General features: G+C 33.2%; 1 protein-coding gene across 2 annotated transcripts; it reads left to right on the top strand.

Moving 5' to 3' along the window:
* The first annotated feature begins 1,855 nt into the window (after nucleotides 1-1,855).
* LOC142230422 (uncharacterized) lies at nucleotides 1,856-25,794 on the top strand. Of its 2 annotated transcripts, none has more exons than XM_075301064.1 (3): nucleotides 1,856-2,369; nucleotides 19,416-19,688; nucleotides 25,390-25,794. In XM_075301064.1, exons 1-3 carry the CDS (start codon nucleotides 2,298-2,300, stop codon nucleotides 25,495-25,497), a joined length of 453 nt encoding a protein of 150 aa, XP_075157179.1. In that variant the 5' UTR covers nucleotides 1,856-2,297; the 3' UTR covers nucleotides 25,498-25,794. The 2 variants fall into 2 exon arrangements, with proteins under 2 accessions (XP_075157179.1, XP_075157180.1); XM_075301065.1 differs by having other exon boundaries at nucleotides 19,413-19,688.
* The last annotated feature ends 1,997 nt before the right edge of the window (nucleotides 25,795-27,791 follow it).

Here is a 27,791-nt window from a genome sequence, read left to right as displayed (position 1 = left end):
AGAAGCTTTGAAACCCTCAGAAATTTCTCCAGCATTACTGAGGTGGGATAATCCACCGTTGAAAAACTTTTTGGTGTTCGGTCGTAGCAAGAATCGAACCCACGACCTTGTGTTTGCAAGGTGGGCATGCTAACCATTGCACCACGGTGGCTCCCAAATATTGATTTTAGACTCCATAAAATATATACCTATCAACTCAGAATCACCTCCTGAGTCGATCTAGCCCCTGGTGTCCGTCCGTCTATCCATGTAATAACAGCTTTTGATGATATTGATGTGGGTCATATAAATCTCGTTTGCTACCCGATCGGTGTCAAATTTTCCACAAAGTAATCTAATATACCACACTTTAAGTGTGCAAAATTTCATCGAAATCGGTTCAGATTTAGATATAGCTCCCATATATGTATCGCCCCATTTTCCCAAATTTGGCCATAAATCTCTTATTAATCAACCGATCCTACTCCAAGTTGGCCAAATATAACCTTCAATAGTACTTACTATATGTGCACAAAATCATCGAAATCGGTTCAGATTTAGCTGTAGCTCCCATATATATGCCTCGCTCGATTTTCCCAAATTTGGCCATAATACTCTTATTTATTAACCAGTGTTACACAGATTTAAAATTTGGAAGTATTAGCCGATCGTAGTTAGACTTACAACATGTTAAGAGGTACATGTTATAACATGTTGTACATGTTGTGTAAAGTTTCACAAATACTAAAATAATAAATATGTGTGGTAGATAAATATGAAGGTGGGTTATATTGATGCGATATATTGTCCAGTTATGAACACTGATGAGGGGGCAACCTTTAGAGCCGAGTCCTCATGAAATGATTTTAAAATTGTCTTAACCAAGCTGAGTAAAAATTACAAATTAGCGCTTGGGCGTCAAAAATAAAATCCTGTGTCCGTTTTTAGTGTAATGTACAAAGAAAAAAATCGCTTAATTTAACTTATTTTTATACAAAAAATTATTTGTTTTTAGTTAAATTTTATTTTTTTTTCGAAAATTTTTACAGCTTAGTAAAATCTTCCTTGTTTTAGTATGTCTCCAACATTTTGTGAACTAAACGTGGGAATAAAGTTCAATGACCGTATACATAAGTTCAATAGGAACTAAAGCAAAACAAAATTTCATACGATTCCCGAAAATAGCAAGAATGAACTACTGAATTGTTAAAATGGTCATGATTTGACGCCAATGATTTTCTTCTTTACTTTTAATTCATAATTTCTTCGATGAGAGGGTGTAATTTCGTGAACTGAAGTTAAAAAGGTCATTAAATTATCCTTCATTTAACAACACTTTGTGAAAATCTCAAAATGTGGAGTACAATTTAGTTCAATTTTCGCACAAGTTAGTTCAATTTTCGCACAAGTTAATTTCATGTACACCACTACCGATTTATAATACAGAAAATTTCGATGTCCCAAAAAATCCCCAAATTCCCCACCAAATACCCAAATCAAAAATTTCGAATCAATTCACAAAAAAATATGCCAAAATTGAAAAAAAAATCTCCAATACTGGCAACACTGTTCATTTGTACTTAAAACATGTTTTTTCTTTTATTAATAAAATAAAAATGACTTTCATTAAAAAAAACCTATTCTTTTGTACTTTTTAATAAAATAAAAATGACTTTCATTAAAAAAATACCTATTTTGTACCCGTGATTAGTAGTAAATCATGTCACTTACCCATCATAGGGTTTCTCCCAATTGTGTTGTATTGGTACGCCAGAACGTACGCATACATATTCTCCAATATTCTCTCGCTCGCGATACTCTCATCATACTTAGGTTTTGAAAAGTTCTCCACAATCAAACATAAGTGGTGGAGAAATGTTTTTCAGTTTCAAACAAACCAAACAAGTGGAAGCACTTCAGTCGTGAAAAAAGAAAATAAAAAAATGCGAATCTAATTAAGACGAACCGTCAAAACATTTAACTAACTTGTATAGTACGTGATATATACACGCATGCATGCCTTAAAAACGGGCCAAAATTGTGCTAATCCATCTCCAAAAGAAAAAGTGTCCAAATCGATATCTGATGCGGCAAAAAATTACATATCCACTACTATGTGAAGCAACCAAAACAAAACAGTGATGTGCAAATTACAACAACTGGAGGAGATATCTTGAAGTTTGGTTATTTCATTTGCTCTACTAGTTGCTACTTTCTTCGCACAAACCCCTTTCTCCCATTATCTTGGTATCATTAAACCCTTGTGTCGTTATCATCATCGAAAACACGAAAACAAAGTAGTCAAAGAGTCCGTAAATATGTCTGCCCCTTTGGCGTACGATGGCACATATTTGAAAACCATTTCCGGCATTTTAAAAATCTGTTGCATGGTACGTACTCGTATATCAGAAGCACTAATATTGTAAGTGAATGGATGAGTAAGATATGTGAAGGGTATGATGAGAGGGGATTTAAATAGCAATAGCATCTCATTATTCATCAGAATGAAGATGAGTATCATCTATCAAGCACTGGGCATCACTTGTGTCCGAATGTCTGTTTCTTTTGAATCTGATGAACGTGTCTCCCTCATTGGCGCTAAAAAACTGATTTTAATTTTTTTTTTTTATAATGAAAAGAATATAATTTATATGCTTCATCCAAAACAAAAAAGAGTGAATAAAAATAGGCTTATTACTCATCTATCCATTGTATTTTTGCTTCAAAAAGGATTAAAGATGAACAATTTGAATTGCTTTGTGGATCGTAGGCACGGTCAAATTGAAAACAGAATGGAAATTCGAGTTGCACGAAATTCCTTCATTAACCTAAACCACACGAAGAAAAGACAAGAAAATATGGCCTAAGGTTCAATAGAATTTTAAAAATCCAGGAACAGTGTTACCGTTGCAAATTTTGAAAGTCACACAAAAAGTCATCAAATCAAGTTTAGACAAACAATCAGCGCAAGCACTGCTATCTGGTTAGTTCATGTACTGGAAATTCAAAAAGATTTGGATGAAGTACCTCTTCTATTTTGTGCCGAACTGCTCGTTTTTAGGTTGAAATTTGAATGGAAGAAAATTTGTAGAAAAAAATATTTGACAATAGAAGATATGCTGACAGTGATTTAAATGGTATGCAGGAAATCGACCGAACAAACTAGTAACAGGTTGGCTGATAAGTCCCCGGTCTAACAAAGAAAAACACATTTTTTTGTCAAAATTCGTTTTTATTATTCAACATAGTCCCCTTCAAGAGCTATACAACGATTATAACGACCTTCCAATTTTTTGATACCATTTTGGTAGTACTCCTTCGGTTTTGCCTCAAAATAGGCCTCAGTTTCGGCGATTTTTTCCTGCGAGCATCATTTTGAGGTATGAGAACAAGAAAAAGTCGCTGGGGGCCAGATCTGGAGAATACGGTGGGTGGGGAAGCAATTCGAAGCCCAATTCATGAATTTTTGCCATCGTTCTCAATGACTCGTGGCACGGTGCGTTGTCTTGGTGGAACAACACTTTTTTCTTCTTCATATGGGGCCGTTTTGCCGCGATTTCGACCTTCAAACGCTCCAATAACGCCATATAATAGTCACTGTTGATGGTTTTTTCCTTCTCAAGATAATCGATAAAAATTATTCAATGCGCATCCCAAAAAAACAGAGGCCATTACTTTGCCAGCGGACTTTTGAGTCTTTCCACGCTTCGGAGACGGTTCACCGGTCGCTGTCCACTCAGCCGACTGTCGATTGGATTCAGGAGTGTAGTGATGGAGCCATGTTTCATCCATTGTCACATATCGACGGAAAAACTCGGGTATATTACAAGTTAACAGCTGCAAACACCGCTCAGAATCATCAACACGTTGTTGTTTTTGGTCAAATGTGAGCTCGCGCGGCACCCATTTTGCACAGAGCTTCCGCATATCCAAATATTGATGAATGATATGACCAACACGTTCCTTTGATATCTTTAAGGCCTCTGCTATCTCGATCAACTTCATTTTACGGTCATTCAAAATCATTTTGTGGATTTTTTTGATGTTTTCGTCGGTAACCACCCCTTTCGGGCGTCCACTGCGTTCACCGTCCTTTGTGCTCATTTCACCACGCTTGAATTTTGCATACCAATCAATTATTGTTGATTTTCCTGGGGGCAGAGTCCGGAATCTCATTATCAAGCCAAGTTTTTGCTACCACCGTATTTTTTCCCTTCAGAAAACAGTATTTCATCAAAACACGAAATTCCTTTTTTTCCATTTTTTCACAATAACAAAAGTTGCTTCACAAAAGACGTTCTATCTCACAAACTAATTGACTTACAGACGTCAAATTTTGACACGAATCATTTGAAGGTTGGTACTATTTAAAAATAATATGCATCTAATACTAGCGACGCCATCTATGTGTCCGACAGGGGACTTATTAGCCAACCTGTTATGCCGCGTGGGTATTCAGTCCATTGTGATACCACGCGTGATTAAATGATCTCTTATTAATGAGTTCTTCCCGATTCTATGTTTAGCTCGATGACAAAGAAACTCATTTTTATAACCGAGTCCGAACGAAGTTTCACATAGCGATGAAAGCACGTAGAGAAGCTTTGATCCACGGCTGAAAAACTTTTTGCCTTTTGGTCGAAACTGAGGTTAAATCCATGAAACATAAGACCACGTGCCACTTCTGAATAAATAAATTAACACAAAGCACAGTAATTCCGTATTCTCCGTCCGTTCCAAGCAACAATCAACACGCGACTGACGCGTAAAATGAAAATCGTGTGTACCTGCTCAATGTTTTATAAAATTCTTTTCGCGTCAAAAAAAGTTAAAATATGAAATGGTCACGAAAAATAATGTAATGTAATTTTTCCCTGCAAAAAAGTAAAAACAAGTAAGGAAAGTCTAAAGTCGGGCTGGGTCGACTATATTATACCCTGCACCACTTTGTAGATCTAAATTTTCGATACCATATCACATCCGTCAAATGTGTTGGGCTATATATAAAGGTTTGACAGAATTTGATAGACCACTGTGATCATATGAGTGTAAATCAGGCGAATGATATATATGGGAGCTATATCTAAATCTGAACCGATTTCAATAAAATCTGGCACACTTGACTAAACTACTAATTGTACTCCTAGTGCAAAATTTCAACCAAATTGGGTTCTATTCTGACCCAAAACACATACTTGTGCCAAATTTGACCTGCGACCTAGACTTTGATTACAAAAATGTGTTCACGGACAGACGGACATGGCTATATCGACTCAGGAGCCCACCCTGAGCATTTTTACCAAAGACACCATGTGTCTATCTCGTCTCCTTCTGGGTGTTGCAAACATATGCACTAACTTATAATACCCTGTTCCACAGTGTGGCGCAGGGTATAAAAATTGATTGGACAGGTACATGATTTTCTCGACTATGTAATGGTCTCAAATTCTATCATTTTTTCTCTGCTCGAAAATTATTTTTACAAAGACAAAATACATAGTTTTCGCGACAATTACATGCTCTATATAAGCATTAAATGGATGCGGCAACCATGTCCAAACATGTCTTTTCTGTGCGTGCTCAAGTCGGACCATTGCACACTTGTAACATAAGGCACATGGCGTATTCTCGTTTATAAAAATTGATTCACATTTGAGCACTTCCGAGTCCCAACGACGTTTCACATAGCGGTGACAGAAGAGAAGCTTTGATCCACAGCTGAAAAACTTTTTATACCCTCCATCATAGGATGGGGGTATATTAAGTTTGTCATTCCGTTTGTAACACATCGAAATATTGCTCTAAGACCCCATAAAGTATATATATTCTGGGTCGTGGTGAAATTCTGAGTCGATCTGAGCATGTCCGTCCGTCCGTCTGTTGAAATCACGCTAACTTCCGAACGAAACAAGCTATCGACTTGAAACTTGGCACAAGTAGTTGTTTTATTGATGTAGGTAGGATGGTATTGGAAATGGGCCATATCGGTCCACTTTTACGTATAGCCCCCATATAAACGGACCCCCAAATTTGGCTTGTGATTGCTCTAAAAGAAGCAAATTTCATCCGATCCGGCTGAAATTTGGTACATGGTGTTAGTATATGGTCTCTAACATCCAAGCAAAAATTGGTCCATATCGGTCTACTTTTACGTATAGCCCCCATATAAACGGACCCCCAAATTTGGCTTGCGATTGCTCTAAGAGAAGCAAATTTCATCCGATCCGGCTGAAATTTGGTACATGGTGTTAGTAGATGGTCTCTAACAACCATGCAAAAATTGGTCTACATCAGTCCATAATTATATATAGCCCCCATATAAATCGATCCCCAGATTTGTCCTCCGGAGCCTCTTGGAGGAGCAAAATTCATCCGATCCGGTTGAAATTTGGAACATGGTGTTAGAATGTGGTCTCTAACAAACACGCAAGAATTGTTCCATATCGGTCCATAATGATATATAGCCCCCATATAAACCGTTCCCCAGATTTGATCTCCGGAGCCTCTTGGAGGAGCAAAATTCATCCGATCCGGTTGAAATTTGCAACGTGGTGTTAGTATAAGGCCGCTGATAACCATGCCAAAATTGGTCCATATCGGTCTGTAGTTATATATAGCCGATCCCCCAATCACACAAAAATTGGTCCATATCGGTTCATAATCATGGTTGCCACTCGAGCCAAAAATAATCTACCAAAATTTTATTTTTATAGAAAACATTGTCAAAATGTTATTTCTATAGACAATTTTGTCAAAATTTTATTTCTATAGAAAATTTTGTCAAAATTTTATTTCTATAGACATTTTTTTCCAAATTTTATTTCTATAGAAAATTTTGTCAAAATTTTACTTCTATAGAAAATGTTGTCAAAATTTTATTTTGTCAAAATTTTATTTCTATAGAAACTTTAAACTTAATTATATACGTATTTAATCGGCCTTTCTTAGTTTAATATATACCACGTATGGACTATGTGGTATATATTACGGTGTTAGGAAGTTTTAAGATACCTTGCCATCGGCTTCAGTAGAAGTTTCTACGCAATCCATGGTGGAGGGTACATAAGCTTCGGCCTGGCCGAACTTACGGCCGTATATACTTGTTGCTTTTTAGTTGAAACTGAGATTGAGGTGGATCTGCGCTACTGTGGCCTTTCGTCGCAAAGTGATGGACACATTTGTATTTTTTAGTGGAGCATCTCCTAAATGCTCCTTGTGCAAAAGTTCAGCGGATTTCGGAGAGATTCGGAGATTTTGGTGGTCATTGTGAGGTAGAAATTAAGTGAGGGTGATGAGTCCTGTTGGAATATACATTGTATGTGGCCGAAATGTTTGTCTGTCCAGGGCAGACGCCACGACATATGAATACAGACGGGGAGCGATCATCCGCCATTACGGCGCCCACACCATTACCATTGGCAGCGATTTAGTTCTGGTGGTGTAATTTTTCAGCCGGCCTCCTTGATAACCCAGCGAAAAGAGCTTCCGAAAATATATTTTGGATCCCCAACTTGTGATCCGAAAGTAGTGCAAACTTGGATCATCTCCAATGAATTTTACATTGTCACGTTGGGCTTGTCATATTACGGAAGTACTCAATTTTTGGATCCCTTACATTGCTTTAGAAGTTGTGCCTGGGAAGCTCATTTGGATAAAGAACTTTAAAAAACTTAAAAACAATTTTTTTCCAATTTCACTTTTTATTTTTATCAGTATTTGGTGTTACACTTTTATTGTCTTATTATTTAATTTTTTCAAATTGAAAAACTTCGTTGCTTCCACCGGGGGTTGAACCTGGGTCCGTTGGCACCATAACAGAACGGCTTAGCATGCTCAGCCACAAACGCCATTGAACTCGATACATCAAAACGTCAATTCAAATGTTTGTGACATGTACCTACACCGAAAAAAAAGTGAACTGTTTTATAGGAAGAATGAACTACCACGCACGAAAATTGAACTAAATTTTACTCCACATTTTGAGATTTCCACAAATCATTGTTAAAACCAGGAAATTTTAATGCGCTGTTGTACTTTTTAACTGCATCATCTCATAGAAGAAAAAATTAACTAAAAGTAAAGAAGAAAATCATTGGCGCCAAATCATGACCATTTTAACTATACAGTAGTTCATTCTTACTCTTTTTGGGAATCGTACGAAAATTTTCTTTTGTTTTAGTTCATATTGAACTTATGTGTACGGTCATTGAACTTTATACTCACGTTTGGGGAGCCACCGTGGTGCAATGGTTAGCATGCCCGCCTTGCATACACAAGTTCGATTCCTGCTACGACCGAACACCAAAAAGTTTTTCAGCGGTGGATTATCCCACCTCAGTAATGCTGGTGACATTTCTGAGGGTTTCAAAGCTTCTCTAAGTGGTTTCACTGGAATGTGGAACGCCGTTCGGACTCGGCTATAAAAAGGAGGTCCCTTGTCATTGAGCTTAACATGGAATCGGGCAGCACTCAGTGATAAGAGAGAAGTTCACCACTGTGGTATCACAATTGACTGAATAGTCTAAGTGAGCCTGATACATCGGGCTGCCACATAACCTAACCTATACTCACGTTTAGTTCATAAAATTATTGAGACATACTTAAAAAAAAGTAAGATTTCGTTAAGCTGTGGAAAATTTCTATAAAAATAATAAAATTGAACTACAAGCAAATAATTTTTTCCAATAAAAATAAGTTAAATTTAGCGTTAGTTTAACTACGGAATTTTTTTTCTGTGTAATATGACACCACGACATGATATTGTAACTACTTCCAGCGGAATTTTTTTATTAAATATATTTCTAAAAAAATATGTCGTTGTTATTTTGTTTTTATCGGCATATATGTATTCTTGTATAAATATATTTCTTCATTTCCAAAGGATTCCATCGGAAGTAAAAAAACAAACTAACTTCCGAATTTAACTAGCTATCGACTTGGTATAAGTAGTTGTTACTGATGAAGGTCAACCATATCGTACCACTGTTAGTTATAGATTTGTCTTATGGAGGCTCTTGGAAAGTAAATTTCATCCGATCCGGTTGAAATTTTGGTACGTGGTGTTATTCCATCTAGTAACCATGCAAAAATTGGTCCATATAAGTCCATGTAAACCGATCCCTAGATTTGACCTCCGGAACCTCGTGGAGGAGAAAATTTCACAGTAACGAGCAATGGTACGATAAACAAAAGATTTATTCACATTTAAATTCTAAAAAGCTTTAACAATAGCCACCTGTGGATTTCCAGCCAAATATAAAGCGATGACACTAGCACGCTGGAATTCCATCACAAATAACTTTATTTCTAAATGCATTAGATCAAAATGATTTTGTAAGCTTGTGAACAATAAAATGAATCTGTCAACTGTCAGACGATCGCAAACTGAAGTTGGTTGCAATACATATCAGTCATACTGTAGATACATTTAGATGCAAATGTTTTTGGTGGCTTGCAAACAGCACACCAAAACCAATATTAGTAGCTGCCATAGCCAGTTCAACAAATCTTTCGTTACACACTGATGTGGTGTACTGGAAATTAAAAATGGGTTAACGAATGTGACTAATAGTTGTTCAACAAGGATGGGAACATTGAAAACTGCAGTCTGCTTTACATTTTAGACTACTTTTTTATTTTTCTATAACATTATAGAAAAGACTTCTGGGGAGCAATTCAAAGTGGATCCATTATTGTTTTTCAATTTGTGATACCAAGCCTTGTGATGCAGAACCCCATATTAATTACCTCTATTAGATTAATTCTGAGAAAATTTATATCATACAACATGATTTTGGACAAAATTGTCAATGAAATATTTCGGTAGATTTCACTTCATGATGTCATAAACAGGACACACGACACACAGGAATGAATGATATTCAGGAAACGCACACAATATTAGCATGAATGAAGTCATTTTAATCTAAAGCCATAAACACATGGTCAAGAGGGTTACTGTATATCTTGCCATGAAGTGGGTGCTGATTTGTTTGATTATTCGCTGTTTTGCCATTCAACAATTGCTTTGATATTTTGCGCCAACAAAGGTAATGGTTTAACAAATTTTTGAACAGCGGGATTCTAAATAGGAATATTGCATTTATTGAAATTTCTTTTTTGGATGTATATACAATGCTATTAGACTATTATAAAATATATCTATTAAAAAATCCTAATTATAACAGACAAGGCCGTAGCCAGGATTTTAATTCGGGGGGGGGGGGTTCAACTTAAAAAAAAAAAAAAAAAAAAAAACAAGTAAGGAAAGTCTAAAGTCGGGAGGGACCGACTATATTATACCCTGCACCACTTTGTAGATCTAAGTTTTCGATACCATATCACATCCGTCAAATGTGTTGGGGGCTATATATAAAGGTTTGTCCCAAATACATACATTTAAATATCACTCGATCTGGAAAGAATTTGATAGACTTCTACAAAATCTATAGACTCAAAATTTAAGTCGGCTAATGCACTAGGGTGGAACACAATGTTAGTAAAAAATATGGGAAACATTTAAATCTGACCTAATTTTAAGGAAACTTCGCAAAAGTTTATTTATGAGTTATCGCTCGATATATATGTATTAAAAGTTTAGGAAAATTGGAGTCATTTTTACAACTTTTCGACTAAGCAGTTGCGATTTTACAAGGAAAATGTTGGTATTTTGACAATTTTTGCCGAAATCAGAAAAACATATATATGGGAGCTATATCTAAATCTGAACCGATGTCAACCAAATTTGGCACGCATAGCAACAATGCTAATTTTACTCCCTGTGCAAAATTTCATCTAAATTGGCCTCTGTGGTCATATGAGTGTAAATCGGGCGAAAGCTATATATGGGAGTTATATCCAAATCTGAATCGATTTCAACCAAATTTGGCACGCATAGTTACAATGCTAATTCTACTCCCTATGAAACATTTCAACTAAATCGGAGCAAAAAATTGGCCTCTGTGGGCAAATGAGTTAAATCGAGCGAAAGCTAAATCTGAACCGATTTGACTGATATTTTGCAAGTTTTTCGAGACTCATAAAATATTGGGATGTACAGAATTTGAGGAAGATCGGTTGATATACACGCCAATTATGACCAGATCGGTGAAAAATATATATGGCAGCTATATCTAAATCTGAACCGATTTTTTCCAAAATAGATAGGGATCGTCTTTGAGCCGAACAGGACACTATTCCAAATTTTAAGACAATCGGACTAAAACTGCGAGCTGTACTTTGCACAACAAAATACACCAACAGACAGACAGACAGACAGACAGACGGACATCGCTAAATCGACTCAGAATTTAATTCTAAGCCGATCCGTATACTAAAAGGTTGGTCTATGATTACTCCTTCTTGGCGTTACATACAAATGCACAAACTTATTATACCCTGTATCACAGTAGTGGTGAAGGGTATAAATATGGGAAACATTTAAATCTGAAGCAATTTTAAGGAAACTTCGCAAAAGTTTATTTATGATCTATCGCTCGATGAATATGTATTAGAAGTTTAGGAAAATTAGAGTAATTTTTACAACTTTTCGACTAAGCAGTGGCGATTTAACAAGGAAAATGTTGGTATTTTGACCATTTTTGTCGAAATCAGAAAAACATATATGGGAGCTATATCTAAATCTGAACCGATTTCAATCAAATTTTGCACACTTGACTATACGACTAAGCGTTATGTTTGTACAAAATTTCAAGCAAATCGGTATAAAACTCTGGCTGCTGGGTCCATATTAGTCCATATCGGGCGAAAGATATATAGAGCTATATCTAAATCTGAACCGATTTCTTCCATTGAATCTTTACATTGAGCCGACGGGCTTTTTGGGCAGCAAATAAATCAATGACTTCTTCAGTCGGCACATTTATTCGGCGATGAACCGACATTAATGCCAATCCATTGAGTCTACTCTCGCTAGTCGAATTTCTAAGATACGTCTTTAATCTCTTCATTGTTGAAAATGAACGTTCGGATGAGCACGTAGTAACTGCAGGGATGGAAAATGCAGTACTATGGTACTTTTTTCAATACTTTTTCACCCCGGTCAGTACCGTAGTACCCCCGCGAAGGATTTAGTACCTTTTGTGTAGACATTTTTGAGTCGATATCAGATTTATGGTACAATAGCTTTGACAAAATATTTTAATATTTTGAGAAAGTCTTTATCAACCTTATTTGCTAGTGGCAAAACAAACATGTTCATGTGGGAAGAAAACCTCGATTTTGTAAAAGACATAGTCAAAAACAGGATTTTATTGAACTTCAAGAATGTTTTAGTCGAAAAAAGAATGCGATGTTGTCAAAATTTTATTTCTATATAGAATTTTTGCAAAATTTTATTTTTATAGAAAATTTTGTCAAAATTTTATTTCATTTGAAGATTTTGTAAAAATTTTATTTCTATAGGAAATTATTGCAAAATTTTATTTCTATAGAAAAAATTTTGCAAATTTTTTTTCTGTAGATTTTTTTTGCAAAATTTTATTTCTATAGAAAATTTTTGCAAAATTTTATTTATATAGAAAATTTTGTCAAAATTTTATTTTCTTTAAAATTCAGTCTCTTGACAATAATCTTCCAGAGAAATTTTTGTTGAAATTTAGTAAAAAGTACCTTTCCGCTCAAAAATACCTTTTTTGTACTTTCTTATAAATTGTATTTTCCATCCCTGAGTAACTGGCAAAGTGACCAAAATTTTTAAAAGAATATGCACGTTTGGAAATATCTCTTTATTGCACTCTCCAAGTGCTTCCGTCGCTGAATTAGGAAGGTTCTTTTCGCAGTTTTGCGTCATTTCATTTACACATGTGTGTTTGGCTGTTTCGTTGTTGTTGCTATGGCCAAACAAAGCGAGTCATGTTCACAAAAAGGACAACAAACACACAAAAAGCAGAAAGACATTTTCCAAAAATGAAATTTGTGGTGCGAGAACAAAAACAATTTGTTTTTTTTTTTCGACCGTCGTTTGAAGGGCTTTTCAACTAGTATTCTATGATTTGTGCAAGTTTTATAGGTAAGCGTTTTTCAAAATAAAACCTTCAGCTTTTCTCCAACATCTTCGATAAGATTTGTCTATGCAGCTAAAAATATATATTTATTTATATAAAAACATTCATTCATTACGGGGGGGGTTTGATCCCCCTCATCCCCCCCCTGAATACGGCCTTGATAACAGACCACGTCGAATCTTAAATACTAGACACCATGTATCAAATACACCAGTTTCCTTTGAAAAACAGACCTTCTAGCAGGTTACTTGATAGTACAATGCACTTCAGGTGAATGTGATAAAACATACATAAGAAGATCGGTACGGTTACCGAAGTAAAATTACAGTTACTACATATGGAGACTACCCCGAAAAAAAATTGGAAGTTCTTCTAAAGGCACAACTTTAAAAGCACTTCCAAAAATGTCCTCCCAAAGATGTTCTTTATTTTAACTGCAGAGGAAGTTCAATTGAGTCAATTTTTTTATAACTACACTAAAAACACAGTGAACCCACCAGGAATAACATAAAACTTTCGATTAATTTTAGAAAATTTTGAATATTTTTAGAAATTTTTAACTAAACAGTATTACAAATGCTGGCATCACGCCGATTTCACAAAAATAAGTAAATATTTTTCGACAAATTCAAGAAAATTTATTAGACATAATATTTTTTTTTTGTTCGCATGTTAAAGAAAAATTTGTAGTTTGAAGAAAAAAATTGGAGTTCAAAATTACAAGAATATCTTTAGTGACATACGAAGTTCATGATAGACGCATTTGTAGTACAATTTACAAATTTAAGGAAATAATGAACAATTTTGTGAGAAATAACAAGTATATACGGCCGTAAGTTCGGCCAGGCCGAAGCTTATGTACCCTCCATCATGGATTGCGTAGAAACTTCTTGTAAGCACTGCCATCCACAATCGAATTACTTAAGTTGCGGTAACGCTTGCCGATGGCAAGGTATCTTAAAACCTCCTAACACCATCTTCTAAATTGTATGTAAGTCCATACGTGGTATATAGGGCTGTCGTTCGGGATCGATTTTTAAAAATCCCGGGATTCGGGATTTCAAAATATTGAATCCCGGGATCCCGGGATTTTTCGAGATTTTTTTCGGGATCCCGAAATTTTCGGGATTCTTTAAATATTTTAATTAATAACAATTTACAGCGCCAAAAAATTGTTGTACATTAAACCAATTTATTTAATTAATTCAATTTTATTAACAACAAAAGAACATAAGAGTAAATTTAAAAGCAATTTTAAATTGCTATCATACTTAGCGAAAAAAAAAAATGAAAAAAGCCATTTCTTATCGCAATCTTACTCAGCAAACATTTTAAGGATTAGGTTAGATTAGGCGTATTTTCGTATACTTGTGATAATCCTTTTGTACTTCGATTTAAGTAAAAATATCGCAGCATCCAAATTTTTGTCAGATAATCGCGATCTTGTCATATTTTCGACGGACCTTTTATCATTGCTTTTTATTTTATGTGGCACGAATTCCATTTCACATGAACTCATTATTCAAAGGTCCTTCTCGTTTATTTCGATTTTTGATGAAATTGTGCTCTTTAGTATACCTCATGTATAATAAATTCTTACTCAAGATGTTTATTAACTCAATTTGTCGGTTATGAAATCTAAGGGCCGTTTACACTGAGTGAAGACTCCAATTTATTAATAAACAATCTTAAAAAACCACAATTTTATCACATTGGTATTATTTTTTCGGGATCCCGAAAAATCCCGGGATTCAAAATAAAAAATCCCGGGATTCGGGATAAATCCCGTCCCGAAAATCCCGGGATTTCGGGACGGGATTTATCCCGAGTGACAGCCCTAGTGGTATATATTAAATCAAAAAAGATCGATCCAATACGTATATAATTCAGTTTGACAAAGTAGACATAAAATTTTGACAATATTTTTTACAGAAATAAAATTTTAACAAAATTTTCTATAGAAATAAAAATTTTGACAAAATATTCTATAGAAAGAAAATTTTGACAAAAATTTTTACAGAAATAAAATTTTAACAAAATTTTCTATACAAATAAACTTTTGACAAAATTTTCTATAGAAATAAAATCTTGGTAGATTATTTGTGGCTCGAGTGGCAACCATGATTATGAACCGAATAAAATTTGAACAAAATTTTCTATAGAAATACAATTTTGACAAAATTTTCTATAGAAATAAATTTTGACAAAATCTTCTACAGAAATAAAATTTTGGTAGATTATTTTTGGCTCTAGTGGCAACCATGATTATGAACCGATATGGACCAATTTTTGTGTGATTGGACCAATTTTGGTATGGTTGTTAGCGACCATATACTAACACCACGTTCCTAATTTGAACCGTATTGGATGAATTTTGCTCCTCCAAGAGGCTCCGGAGGTCAAATCTGGAGAACGTTTTATATGGGGGCTATATATAATTATGGACCGATATGGACCAATTCGGGCACGGTTGTTAAAGATCATATACTAACACCATGTTCCAAATTACAACCGGCTTGGATGAAATTTGCTTCTCTTGGAGACTTCGCAAGACAAATCTGGGGATCGGTTTATATGGGGGCTATATATAATTATGAACCGACGTGGACCAATTTTTGCATGATTGTTAGAGACCATATACCAACACCATGTACCAAATTTCAGCCGGATCGGATGAAATATGCTTCTCTTAGAGGCTCCACAAGCCAAATCTGGGGATCGGTTTATATGGGGGCTATATATAATTAAGGACCGATATGGACCGATTTTTGCATGGTTGTTAGAGACCATATACCAACATCATGTACCAAATTTCAGCCCGATCGGATGAAATTTGCTTCTCTTTGAGGCTCCGCAAGCCAAATATGGGGATCGGTTTATATGGGGGCTATATATAATTATATACCGATGTGGACCAATTTTTGCGTGGTTATTAGAGACCATATACCAGCACCATGTACCAAATTTCAGCCGGATAGGATCTCTTTTAGGCTCCGCAAGCCAAATCGGGGGATCGGTTTATATGGGGGCTATATATAATTATATACCGATGTGGACCAATTTTTGCGTGGTTATTAGAGACCATATACCAACACCATGTACCAAATTTCAGCCGGATCGGATGAAATATGCTTCTGTTAGAGGCTCCACAAGCCAAATCTGAGGGTCCCTTTATATGGGGGCTATACGTAAAAGTGGACCGATATGGCCCATTTTCAATACCATCCGACCTACATCGATAACAACTACTTGTGCCAAGTTTCAAGTCGATAGCTTGTTTCGTTCGGAAGTTAGCGTGATTTCAACAGACGGACGGACGGACGGACATGCTTGGATCGACTCAGAATTTCACCACGACCCAGAATATATATACTTTATGGGGTCTTAGAGCAATATTTCGATGTGTTACAAACGGAATGACAAAGTTAATATACCCCCATCCTATGATGGAGGGTATAAAAATTGAAAATTATTTATTTGTCAAAATATCACAAAATTTCTTAATTCTCATCCAAAACACTGAATTGGAGTCACACCTTAAGAAGTGATGCAAATCCAGTTCAACGGCTGTTGAAATGGTGGACAAAAATTTTTTTTGAAGCAAAGATTATAAACTTTATTTTAATTAAAATTTCATTATTTTAAAGAAATTTGTCCTTAATATTTTGTTAATTTGGCATCCTAAAATTTAGGTTGCGAAATCTTTAATATCACGTAAATATTTTTTTCAGTCCATAGGTCAATATAAATTAAACTGTGGACCTAAAATATTTTTAATTTCAGAAAAATCAGATTATATTTGGGGCTATAAAAAACGTAGAGCGATACACACGATATTTGGCAGTGCGTTGTCTGGAGGCCCAAGAATATATAGCTAGGGAGTTCTGGGGGCCCAAGCCACCGCAAGAAAAAGTTCAGCCCCCAGAATATTTATCGGTAGAATATTTTAGTCGTCTTTAAAAGAAATTACTTCATAAGAAAAAAATTATTTTTTCTTTCGGTCTATATACACTCAAAAAAAATTACTTGGATCCAAAGGGAAGGACCTTTCGACCCTTCCTTAAGGATTTTGGTATTGATTCCGAACCAAAGATGCGGCTTCTTTAACATAAAGACATTTTTTAGCGACCCATCTGGCTTTTAAATCTAGGATCAATATATTAATAAAGCTATGCACGTCTTCACTCTTCAAAGTAAAAAATTATTAATAAAAAAAAATCGTTAATCCAAAGATGCTAAACCCTCAAAATAAGTCTTAGCCTATATTTGAATCGTTTTTATCTTAAATATAAAGATTAAATAGTCAATTTATTTTAAGGACGATTTCTTTAAATCAAATATATGTTTCTTTACTTTAAGGAAAATTTGCCTTAGTAATAAAATTATTAAAAAAATGTTTGAAGCAAAGATTATAAACTTTATTTTAATTCAAATTTCATTATTTAAAAAAAATGTCCTTAATATATTGTAAATTCCGCATCCTAAAATTAGGCTGCTCATATAACGCTGTGCCTCGGTCGCGGGTTCAACTCCCAAAAATGATTTTGTCTTTGCTCATCTAAGTAAAAATTTTGCATAGTTTTTCCTTAAACATTATGTCTTGAAATTAACACTGAAAAAAATTTTGTCGCGAGGTTAAAAATGTTTTGTCCTTAAAATACGAATGGGAGTTTTGCTTATCATTTCTCTCATAAGCTGAGTACTATGTTCAGTTTTCAAGCTGAAAACCAGCCTTTTTTCACGGTTACTTTTCGTAATTAATTAATTTAGAAATATAAAATGATTATCAATCAATTCATTGGATCTTTTCCATCCATTATTTGATAAGACTTGATAAAAATATAATAGTCTTCATAAATATTTGTGTACATTTAATTTAGTGTTTTGGTGAAAAAACCGAACATAGTACTCACCTATATAAAGTTTTTTTCCACTGTTTAAAAGTCAATAGAATTTCCAATGATGTTGTTTTGTCATTATAGTTAAGTGATTCAACTTAAAAATTAGTATCTTTACATGAAAGAAAATTTCTAATTCTAATAATAACTAATAATTCTGAAAAATTTTTCAAAATTTTTCAAAATTAATGTAATCGTTATTTTTTTCTTTAAAGATATTAACACTTTGTAAAGGACTCTAATACCATATGAAAAAAAAACAGAAAAAACGAATTCAAACGAATAAATCCTAGTATCAAGTATTCGAAACTCAAATTTAGAAGAGAATTGTGTCTTAAACGCCTTCTTTTTTCAGTGTACGTGTAATTTTATTAATCACTCAAACAACCCATTGTAAACGAATTGGGTGTACTTTTGCTTCTCCAGCAAGCTCAAAAAGTCAAAATTTGTGAACGTTTTATATATCTGGACCGATATGGACCAATTTATTATTAACTAGTACATATTGATATCGCGTATCAAATTTGAAGTGGATCGAAAGAAATTTGCACCTCCAAGAGGCTTCGGAAGTCAAATGTGGAGATCGGTTTATATTGTAATTATAGACCAATATGGGCCAATTTTTGGAATGTTTTTAAACGGCATATACTGAGATCACATACCAAATTTCAATTCCTCCAAGATACTCCGGAAGTCTAATCTGGGAATCGGTTTATATGGGGGCTATATATAATTGTTGACCGATATTGACCAGTTTTTGCATGGTTATATAGACATGGGCTTATATAGACATCACATAACATATTGAAATCGGGTCGGATAAAATTTCCACCACCAAGAGGTGAAGTCATATCTGGGAATCGGTTTATATGGGGGATATAGCTAAAAGAGATTCGATATCGCCCATTTGCAATATCATCTGATGTACATCAATAAGAACCACGTGTACCAAGTCGATATCTTGTTTCGTTCGGAAGTTAGCTTGATTTCAACAGACGGGCGTACATCGCTAGATCATCTCACCAGGACCAGAATATATACATCATGGGGTCTGAGACCAATATTTCGAAGCTTTAGAAATTGAATTACGAAGTTATTATAATTAATTATATTATCTAAATTAATTGTATCAATTAATTTTTCTGATTGATGTTTGTTTGAATTTAAAATTTAGTTAAATCAAATAAATAATTAATTGCATATTTTAGGAAATTTAATTTTAATTTTAATAGAACATTTTGGGTATATTTGCTTCTGTTTACCGCGGTCAGGGCGATGTTTTTGAGGGGGACGAACTACATAAAATAAATAGTGAACAAATTCTTACTAATAAAACTGGAAACAACCTCGTTATTATCAAGAAGAATACATATCTTATACTCTTTTCCATATAAACCACTTTTTAAAAAAAGTTAAAATTTATTTAACACTATTTATAATTATTTCATTTCTATAATTTCATGTCCTGGTATACTTTCTACAATTTATGATCATCTATATATGTGGACAGTAGATATGCTGCTTTCTCGGATTTCTCTGCATTTTGTGTAGTCCTGTCAAATTACACAATTTTCGTGGCAGTTTTTATAGTGCAATCGCCATACTTGCATTAGTTTGTAGCGGATTTATGCTGCTGGCTCGTCTCTTTCAAGTATGGCAACGAAAATTCCTAACATTCAATGCCATAAAATATGAGCTATACTTGAATATAATCTTGGCATGTCTATCATTCATTGGAGGCTGTGTCAGTATATCATTGGATGTAATAGCCTATACAATAGCAACGGTAAGTTATGGGTTAATAGGTGTTTAATTTGTGGACCTAAAAGGGTATATTTAATAATATAGCAAAGTATCACCCAACGGAAAATATACTTAATATTTTAGTGAAAGAGTACACCATAAGAAAAAATATTTTCCTTCGGAACAGATAACAAACGACAATCCCTTTTCTATTGAAATATTTTCATTGAGAACAAATAAAGCCAAATTTATGATTGTCCATAAACCTTATTAATTGATGTTAAAGAAAATTTTCAGCAACAAAAGAAATTAATTTTAGATAAAATTAATTTTTCTTATTTAAAATTATGTTCCTCAGAGAAGAAAACTGTTCTTTCTGTGTACAAACGGAACTAGAAGCGACCAAGCCTAAATTCTATCCTTATGTATCATAGATTGGAATCATTAAACCATCCCGAAATTCTACCTGATAAAAATTGTATTATTCATACTTAAAATGAACCACCACGGCTCCGATCTTGAATAAATATAACCAAGAAATCGGTCTATACACGCAAACAAATAAATAAATTAAAATTTTTTATCTTCCCCAAAAGTTCAAACTTTATTTTTTGTGAGATATTCTCACGTTAAGATTAACCAAAATTTAGGGGACTGTGGACAGTGTTGCCAGTATTGGGGATATTTTTTCGTAGATGGTAATTTTATGGGGATTCTTTTTAAATCGATTAATTATAACATAAAATAATGGTTTATATGAAATTCTTTTTATTTCTACATTATTAAAAAAGAAGATCAGAGAATCGTAAACATTTTAAAAAGAAAACTTTGCTCCTCTTTATTATTCAAAAGGCTACAAATGGAGCATTTGAAATAGAAACGGGGACAGGATTTTATTTTTGGGGCCCAAGCTGTTCTTTATAATTTTACTCACCTTGGGCAAGACATTTTTCTACAATTGTTAGTACTCACTCTCAAAATGATGCCCCCTCATCACATAAATATAGCAATGAGACACATCCTAAATGTAAGTCAATTAATTTAGGGCAAATGGTGAATTTTATATATTGTTTTACTCTCGGACTCGCACAGAGAATCGAACTACGGACCATATGTTTTTTAAGCCAAAACACAATCCCCATAGCCATGTAGCTATTATTATACATATCGCTCTAGCCATCAACGTGCAATCAATGCATACAGTCAAGCTTTTCTATTTATAGAATAGAGTACAATGTCAACACAAGCGTATTTAAAGAAACTTCATTTAAAGAAAACAAACAACTTTAGTTGCAAACTTCTCATGCTCTCTTTTTTACCAACGATATACCAATACAGCTTTTGTGTAGAACAAAAACGGAAATACTGTAATTTTAGATATATTTAAAAAAATTTCGTACGATTTCAAAAGGGTCGATTTAGGATTTGTGACACTGCATAGCTCTGTATCACATTTCTACCACGAAACATTAAGATGTGTCATATTTGAGGCATAAAACCATACGTTCTTTGGAAAAGAACTTGCATTATAAACGATATCGACTGTGGTTTTAGAATAACAAGGATTTTATTTTGGATTTTTTAGATTAATTCTAAATCGGGTTTTTATTTATGACAAAAAAGAAAAGATAAATAAAAAATTTGTAAGAAACAAATTTTATTGGTAATAAAAGTTTGAACTTTTCGATATAAATACATAGCAAGTGTATACGGCCGTAAGTTCGGCCAGCCCGAATCTTATGTACCCTATACTATGGAATGCGTAGAAACTTCTACTAAAGACGGTCATCCACAATTAAATTACTTGGGTTGCGGCCGATGGCAAGGCATCTTAAAACTTCTTAACATCATCTTCTAAATTGTAAGTTAGTCCATGTGGGATACATAGTAGACATAAGAAAGGTCGATTAAATACGTATATATTCAGTATATATAGGGAAGAAATAATTACGAACTTTTGTGCGGTTATTATAGAGCCAGAATTGAAATATGGAGGCTATATACAATTATGAACACGAGCCTACCAAAAATGGCAGATTTTTTACTGTTTGGTAGATTGGTAGAATTCTTGATGTTTTGGAAGATTTTGCAAAATATTCCTCTCCGACTATGAAATGCTTCATAAATTTTCTATAGAAATAACATGTTGACAAAAGTTTCTTCAGAAATAAAATTCTGACAAAATTTTCTATAGAATTAAAATTTTGACAAAATTTTCTATAGAAATAATTTTTTTTTTATATTTTTGTTGTTTTTTTCGATCTTTATTTTTCAAATAAAAGTTTTTCTATTTTTTTCGAACTTGAGATCTATATGTATTTTTATTTTCCTTCAATATTTCGCAATTTCATTGAATTGCTCCTTCAGGAAGTAATGATATCTGTTACAATAACTAAACACTTATTCTTATTAGAGTCAGCGAAACATCACTGCTCTCGTCTGATTTGAGTGCAATAAAGAAACCAGACGAGAGCAGTGATGTTTCGCTGACTCTAATAAGAATAAGTGTTTAGTTATTGTAACAGATATCATTACTTCCTGAAGAAGCCATTCAAGGAAATTGCGAAATATTGAAGGAAAATAAAAATACATATAGATCTCAAGCTCGAAAAAAAAACAGAAAAACTTTTATTTGAAATAAATTTTTGACAACATTTTCTATAGAAATATAACATTTTTGGGGGCTATATATAATATAGATCGCTACGGATCAATTTTGGCATGGTTGTTATCAGCCATACACTAGCGAAATATAACAAATTTCAACCGGATCGGATGAATTTTGCTCTTCCAAGAGGCTCCGTAGGTCAAATCTGGGGAACAGTTTATATAAGGGACCGATATGAACCAATTCTGGCATGGTTGTTAGATACCATATACTAACACCACGTACCAAATTTGAACCGAATCGGATGAAATCTGCTTCTCTTAGAGGCTCTGCAAGCCAAATCTGGGGATAGGTTTATATGGGGGCTATATAATTATGAACCGATGTGGACCAATTTTTGTATTGTTTTGTAGAAACTATATACCAACACCATGTTCCAAATTTCAGCCGGATCGGATGAAATTTGCTTCTCTTAGAGGCTCCGCAAGCGAAATCTGGGGATCGGTTTATATGGGGGCTATATATAATTATGGACCGATGTCGACCAATTTTTGCATGGTTATTAGAGACCATATACCAACGTCATGCTTAGATCGACTCAGAATTTCACCACGACCCAGAATATATATACTTTATGGGGTCTGAGAGCAATATTTCGATGTGTTACAAACGGAATGACAAAGTTAATATACCCCCCATCCCTGGTGGAGGGTATAAAAATTGCTACAAAAGGACACCCATATTCAATTTTTTTTTTTTCGTGTATGGCTTGTGATGTGGACGACGAATCTTTGGAATATATCCTCTGTCACTGTACTTCGTTCATAAGATACATATCTCTATATTTGAGAGGAGTCAGGATATCATGTCTGGAACTACTTTGCAATGGTTGTCTGGAACTGCTTTGCAATGGTTAGGAAGGTTTGGGAAAACGTCAGTTAAGCCGTAATATCGACCGTTAATACTTTCTTGCCTGGCTTGTAAACAAAGTGTCATGGGTTCAATTTATATTTTGGGCGAACCAGGGTTGTGGAGATGCCAATTAAACTCTATATTTCAAATTTAGGGCAATGTTTAATAAATAAAATAATGATATAAATACCCATCATAATATGAGAAGATACCAACAGTATATGTGTTTGTGGACCAAAATTATTGATACTATCTCAAATCCTTTAAATTTGTTGCGAGCTACATAAAGGTTTATATTCCCATATGCATGAATTAGAATCTGAATCGATTTAGACAAAATTGAATATACTTCTACAAAATCTATGTACTTAAAATTTATATCTAACGTTATGGGACGTAACACAATTTTAACAAAAAATAAAAATGCAAGGAATGTCTAAAGTCGGGCGGGCCGATTATAATATACTCTGCACAACTTTGTATTTAGATCTACATTTTGATAAAATGTCAAATCAGACTTCTATAAAATCTCGGGCAATATTTGGGAAATATTTATAATTGTTTAGACAATTTCGCAAAAATGCATTTATGATTCATTCATTGAAAAATTTTAAAAATTTGAGTCATTTCTACAAGTTTTCGACTTAGCAGTGAGCATACAATTTTGGAAAAATTTTTGTTTAGTAAATAAAATTTTGCAAAATTTTCTACAGAAACAAAATTTTGACTAAATTTTCTATAGAAATCAAATTTTGGCAAATTTTTTTATAGAAATCAAATTTTGACCAAATATATAGAAATAAATTTTTGAATAAAATTTTTATAGAAATAAAATTTGGCAAAAATTTTTATAGAAATAAAAGTTAGAAAAAGTTACCAATAGAAATTCAATTTAAGAAAAAAAATGTGTAGCAAATAAAATTTTGCAAAATTTTCTATAGAAATAAAATTTTGCAAAATAACATATTCTATAGAAACAAAATTTTGACAAAATTTCTATAGAAATAAAATGTTGACTAAATTTTATATAGAAAAATAATAAAATAATAAAATTTCGAATACATTTTTTATAGCAGTGAGCATCAGTAAGAAAACAAAATTTTGAGAAAATTTGCTATAGAAATAAAATTTGACAATTTTTTCTTATAGAAATAAAATTTTGAAAAAATTATCCATAAAAATACAATTTTAGAAAAATTTTTGTGTAGTAAATAAAATTCTGCAAAATATTCTGCAGAAACAAAATTTTGACTAAATTTTCTATATAAATTAAATCTTGACAAAATTTTCTAATAAAAAAATTTATTACTATAAAATTTTGGCAAAATTTTCTATAGAAATAAAATTTTGACTTAAATTTTTATAGAAATAAAATATCAATAGAAATATAATTAAAAAAAATTGTGTAACAAACAAACTTTTGCAAAATTTTCTATAGAAATAAAATTTTGCAAAATATTCTATAGAAACAAAATTTTGACTCAATTTTCTATAGAAATAAAATTTTGACTAAATTTTCTACGGAAAAAAATATTTCCATAGTAAAAAACTTTTGAATAAATTGTTTATAGAAATAAAATTTTGACAAAATTTGCTATAGAAATAAAATTTTGACAAAACTTTTTATAGAAATAACATTTTGACAAAATTTTCTATAAAAAGCAACTTTGAAAAAATTTTCTGTCAATATTCCACATATGTATATGGTCTTAAAATAAAATTTAAAAAAAATAATAATTTCAGGTATTAAAATGGATCGATCCCGCCCATCTGCTAGTCTAACATTCTAGGAAACATCAAAAGATAGCCGTAATTGGAAGTTGATTTTCATTTACAATCATGCTGTACATTGATCGAATGAATAACGCAATGGAAACTAATTTGCGTAAAAACTTGCTTAGTTACAAAAATGTGAAGTGTTTTAAAAAATTTGGTTTAGCCGGAGTCGGAGTCGAGCAAAATTTTTACGACTCCGACTCCAGCAAAATCTTCAGACTCCGACTCCGGCTCCACAGCCCTGGGGCGAACACCTAAAAGTTTTTCAGTCCCCTCTCAGTAGTGGTGCTGAAATTTCGGAGTATATCTTAGCTTCTCTAATAGGTTTCACCGTAATGTGAAACGCCGTTTCGAACTCGGCTATAAATTAGTCAAAATCCCTAATTTAAATAGATTTTTTATCTATAACTATATCTTTAATATTTAAAATATTTTTTTTTCATTTCAGTTCTTCATATTCCTAGCATTCAGTTTCTATACATTCGACGCTTATTTATGTTATCGTATTCATCGGCAGTGTGATGCACAAACTCAAACTCAACCGCAGATTGCTTAGCATTATTAATCGCATTTGAACTTCTAAATATATTTAAATGTTTTTTATTATTTTTTTATACATGAAATTGTAATTATATGCTTAGATACCATAATGTAAGAGTTGTAGTATTTATAAAATTGTTGATTATTTTATTGTATCCTATCTTTAAAATGGTCATACATACACACAAAATGGTGTATGTTTGCCATATAATGTTGAATTGTGATTGATTTAGAATGAATTATGATGATGCATAGTTGCCTAAGTCAAATATTAATAAAACTCATATATAAAGTATATGTTTTATTTTTAAAATTGAGTTGTTTGTATTTGTTATTGTTGGTAAGAATTTATACTAAATTAGGCGGAATTTCAACAATGATGTTGAAATCTTAGAATTACGGCGGAAGACTAAGTCAATAAAATGAAGTGATGTTTTTTTTTTAATTTTTAAATAAAAAATTATTTCAAACAATCAATTTTTTAATAAAACTAAAAACACAAAGTCGGATAAGAAAGCAATTGAAAATAGTTACGTTTTTATTTCAAGATAATAATTGAGTTTTGCAATCAACGTCAATTAAAAAATTAATTGAAATGGTCAAATCAAATCAATTTTTTAATTGATTGATACTATCATTTTCGCGATTGAAGACATTTCAATTAAGAAATTAACCCTGCCATTACCGAAATAAACCTAACGTTAAAAAACTTTAATTTTTCTCCTGTTTTTACTTGTTCTAACAGCATGTAGAACAAAAATTGTACTTTTGAAGACATACCTCAATTATCCCAGCCAGCATTTCAAAGTTCCATTTCATCCTCATCGCTACCACAGACTCGTAAGTGACACTGCAACAATCGCCAACTGTGATGGGGGAAGAGTATGAAAAAGTATGAAATGTACATGAAAGTATTTTGCCATCACTATTGTTACAAGAGCCATTTTCTATTTTGTGAAACACCAAACACAACTAATTTCTTATAATTTATTTAAATAAAATCGATAATGAAGTGATGAAAACATAAATATTTCGCTTAAAATTGTAAAAGGTATATTGGTGAACAATTTTTGACTTTCCAAATGGAATAAAGTGATTGTTTTTCAGATATTCTACCGACACGCTGCCTCCATCGAGACTAAAAACACTGTCTGATAGACGCTGCAACATGTAACTTGCCACTTGTAAATCAACATCATTCTATAATTAATGAAAAACAAGTAAGGAAAGTCTAAAGTCGGGCGGGGCCGACTATATTATAACCTGCACCACTTTTTAGATCTAAATTTTCGATACCATATCACACCCGTCAAATGTGTTGGGTGCTATATATATAAAGGTTTGTCCCAAATACATACATTTAAATATCACTCGATTTGGACAGAATTTGATAGACTTTTACAAAATCTATAGACTCAAAATTTAAGTTGGCTAATGCACTAGGATGGAACACAATTTTAGTAAAAAACAAACTTATTATACCCTGTACCACAGTAGTGGTGAAGGGTATAAAAATATGGGAAACATTTAATTCTGAAGCAATTTTAAGGAAACTTCGCAAAAGTTTATTTATGATTTATCGCTCGATATATATGTATTAGAAGTTTAGGAAAATTAGAGTCAATTTTACAACTTTTCGACTAAGCAGTGGCGATTTAACAAGGAAAATGTTGGTATTTTGACCATTTTTGTCGCAATCAGAAAAACATATATATGGGAGCTATATCTAAATCTGAACGGATGTCAACCAAATTTGGCACGCATAGCTACAATGCTAATTCTACTCCCTGTGCAAAATTTCAACTAAATCGGAGCAAAAAATTGGCCTCTGTGGGCAAATGAGTGTAAATCGGACGAAAGCTATATATGGGAGCTATATCTAAATATGAACCGATTTGGCTGATATTTTGCAAGTTTTTCGAGACTCATAAAATATTTGGATGTACGGAATTTGAGGAAGATCGGTTGATATACACGCCAATTATGACCAGATCGGTGAAAAATATATATGGCAGCTATATCTAAATCTGAACCGATTTTTTCCAAAATCTATAGGGATCGTCTTTGAGGCGAAACAGGACCCTATACCAAATTTTAGGACAATCGGACTAAAACTGCGAGCTGTACTTTGCACACAAAAATACATCAACAGACAGACAGACAGACGGACATCGCTAAATCGACTCAGAATTTAATTCTAAGCCGATCCGTATACTAAAAGGTTGGTCTATGATTACTCCTTCTTGGCGTTACATACAAATGCACAAACTTATTATAACCTGTACCACAGTAGTGGTGAAGGGTATACAA

This window comes from Haematobia irritans, chromosome 3 (genome assembly GCF_050003625.1).
Source record: "Haematobia irritans isolate KBUSLIRL chromosome 3, ASM5000362v1, whole genome shotgun sequence".
Lineage (NCBI taxonomy): Eukaryota > Metazoa > Arthropoda > Insecta > Diptera > Muscidae > Haematobia > Haematobia irritans.
This window is presented reverse-complemented; position numbering and strand designations above follow the sequence as displayed.

Excerpts from the sequence above, each read along its gene's own strand:
- LOC142230422 (XM_075301064.1), top strand. The coding sequence starts at position 2,298 with ATGTCTGCCCCTTTGGCGTACGATGGCACATATTTGAAAACCATTTCC. Across the intron at positions 2,370-19,415 it reads TTTTAAAAATCTGTTGCATG|ATATGCTGCTTTCTCGGATT; the intron begins GTACGTACTCGT and ends TGTGGACAGTAG. Across the intron at positions 19,689-25,389 it reads TAGCCTATACAATAGCAACG|TTCTTCATATTCCTAGCATT; the intron begins GTAAGTTATGGG and ends TTTTCATTTCAG.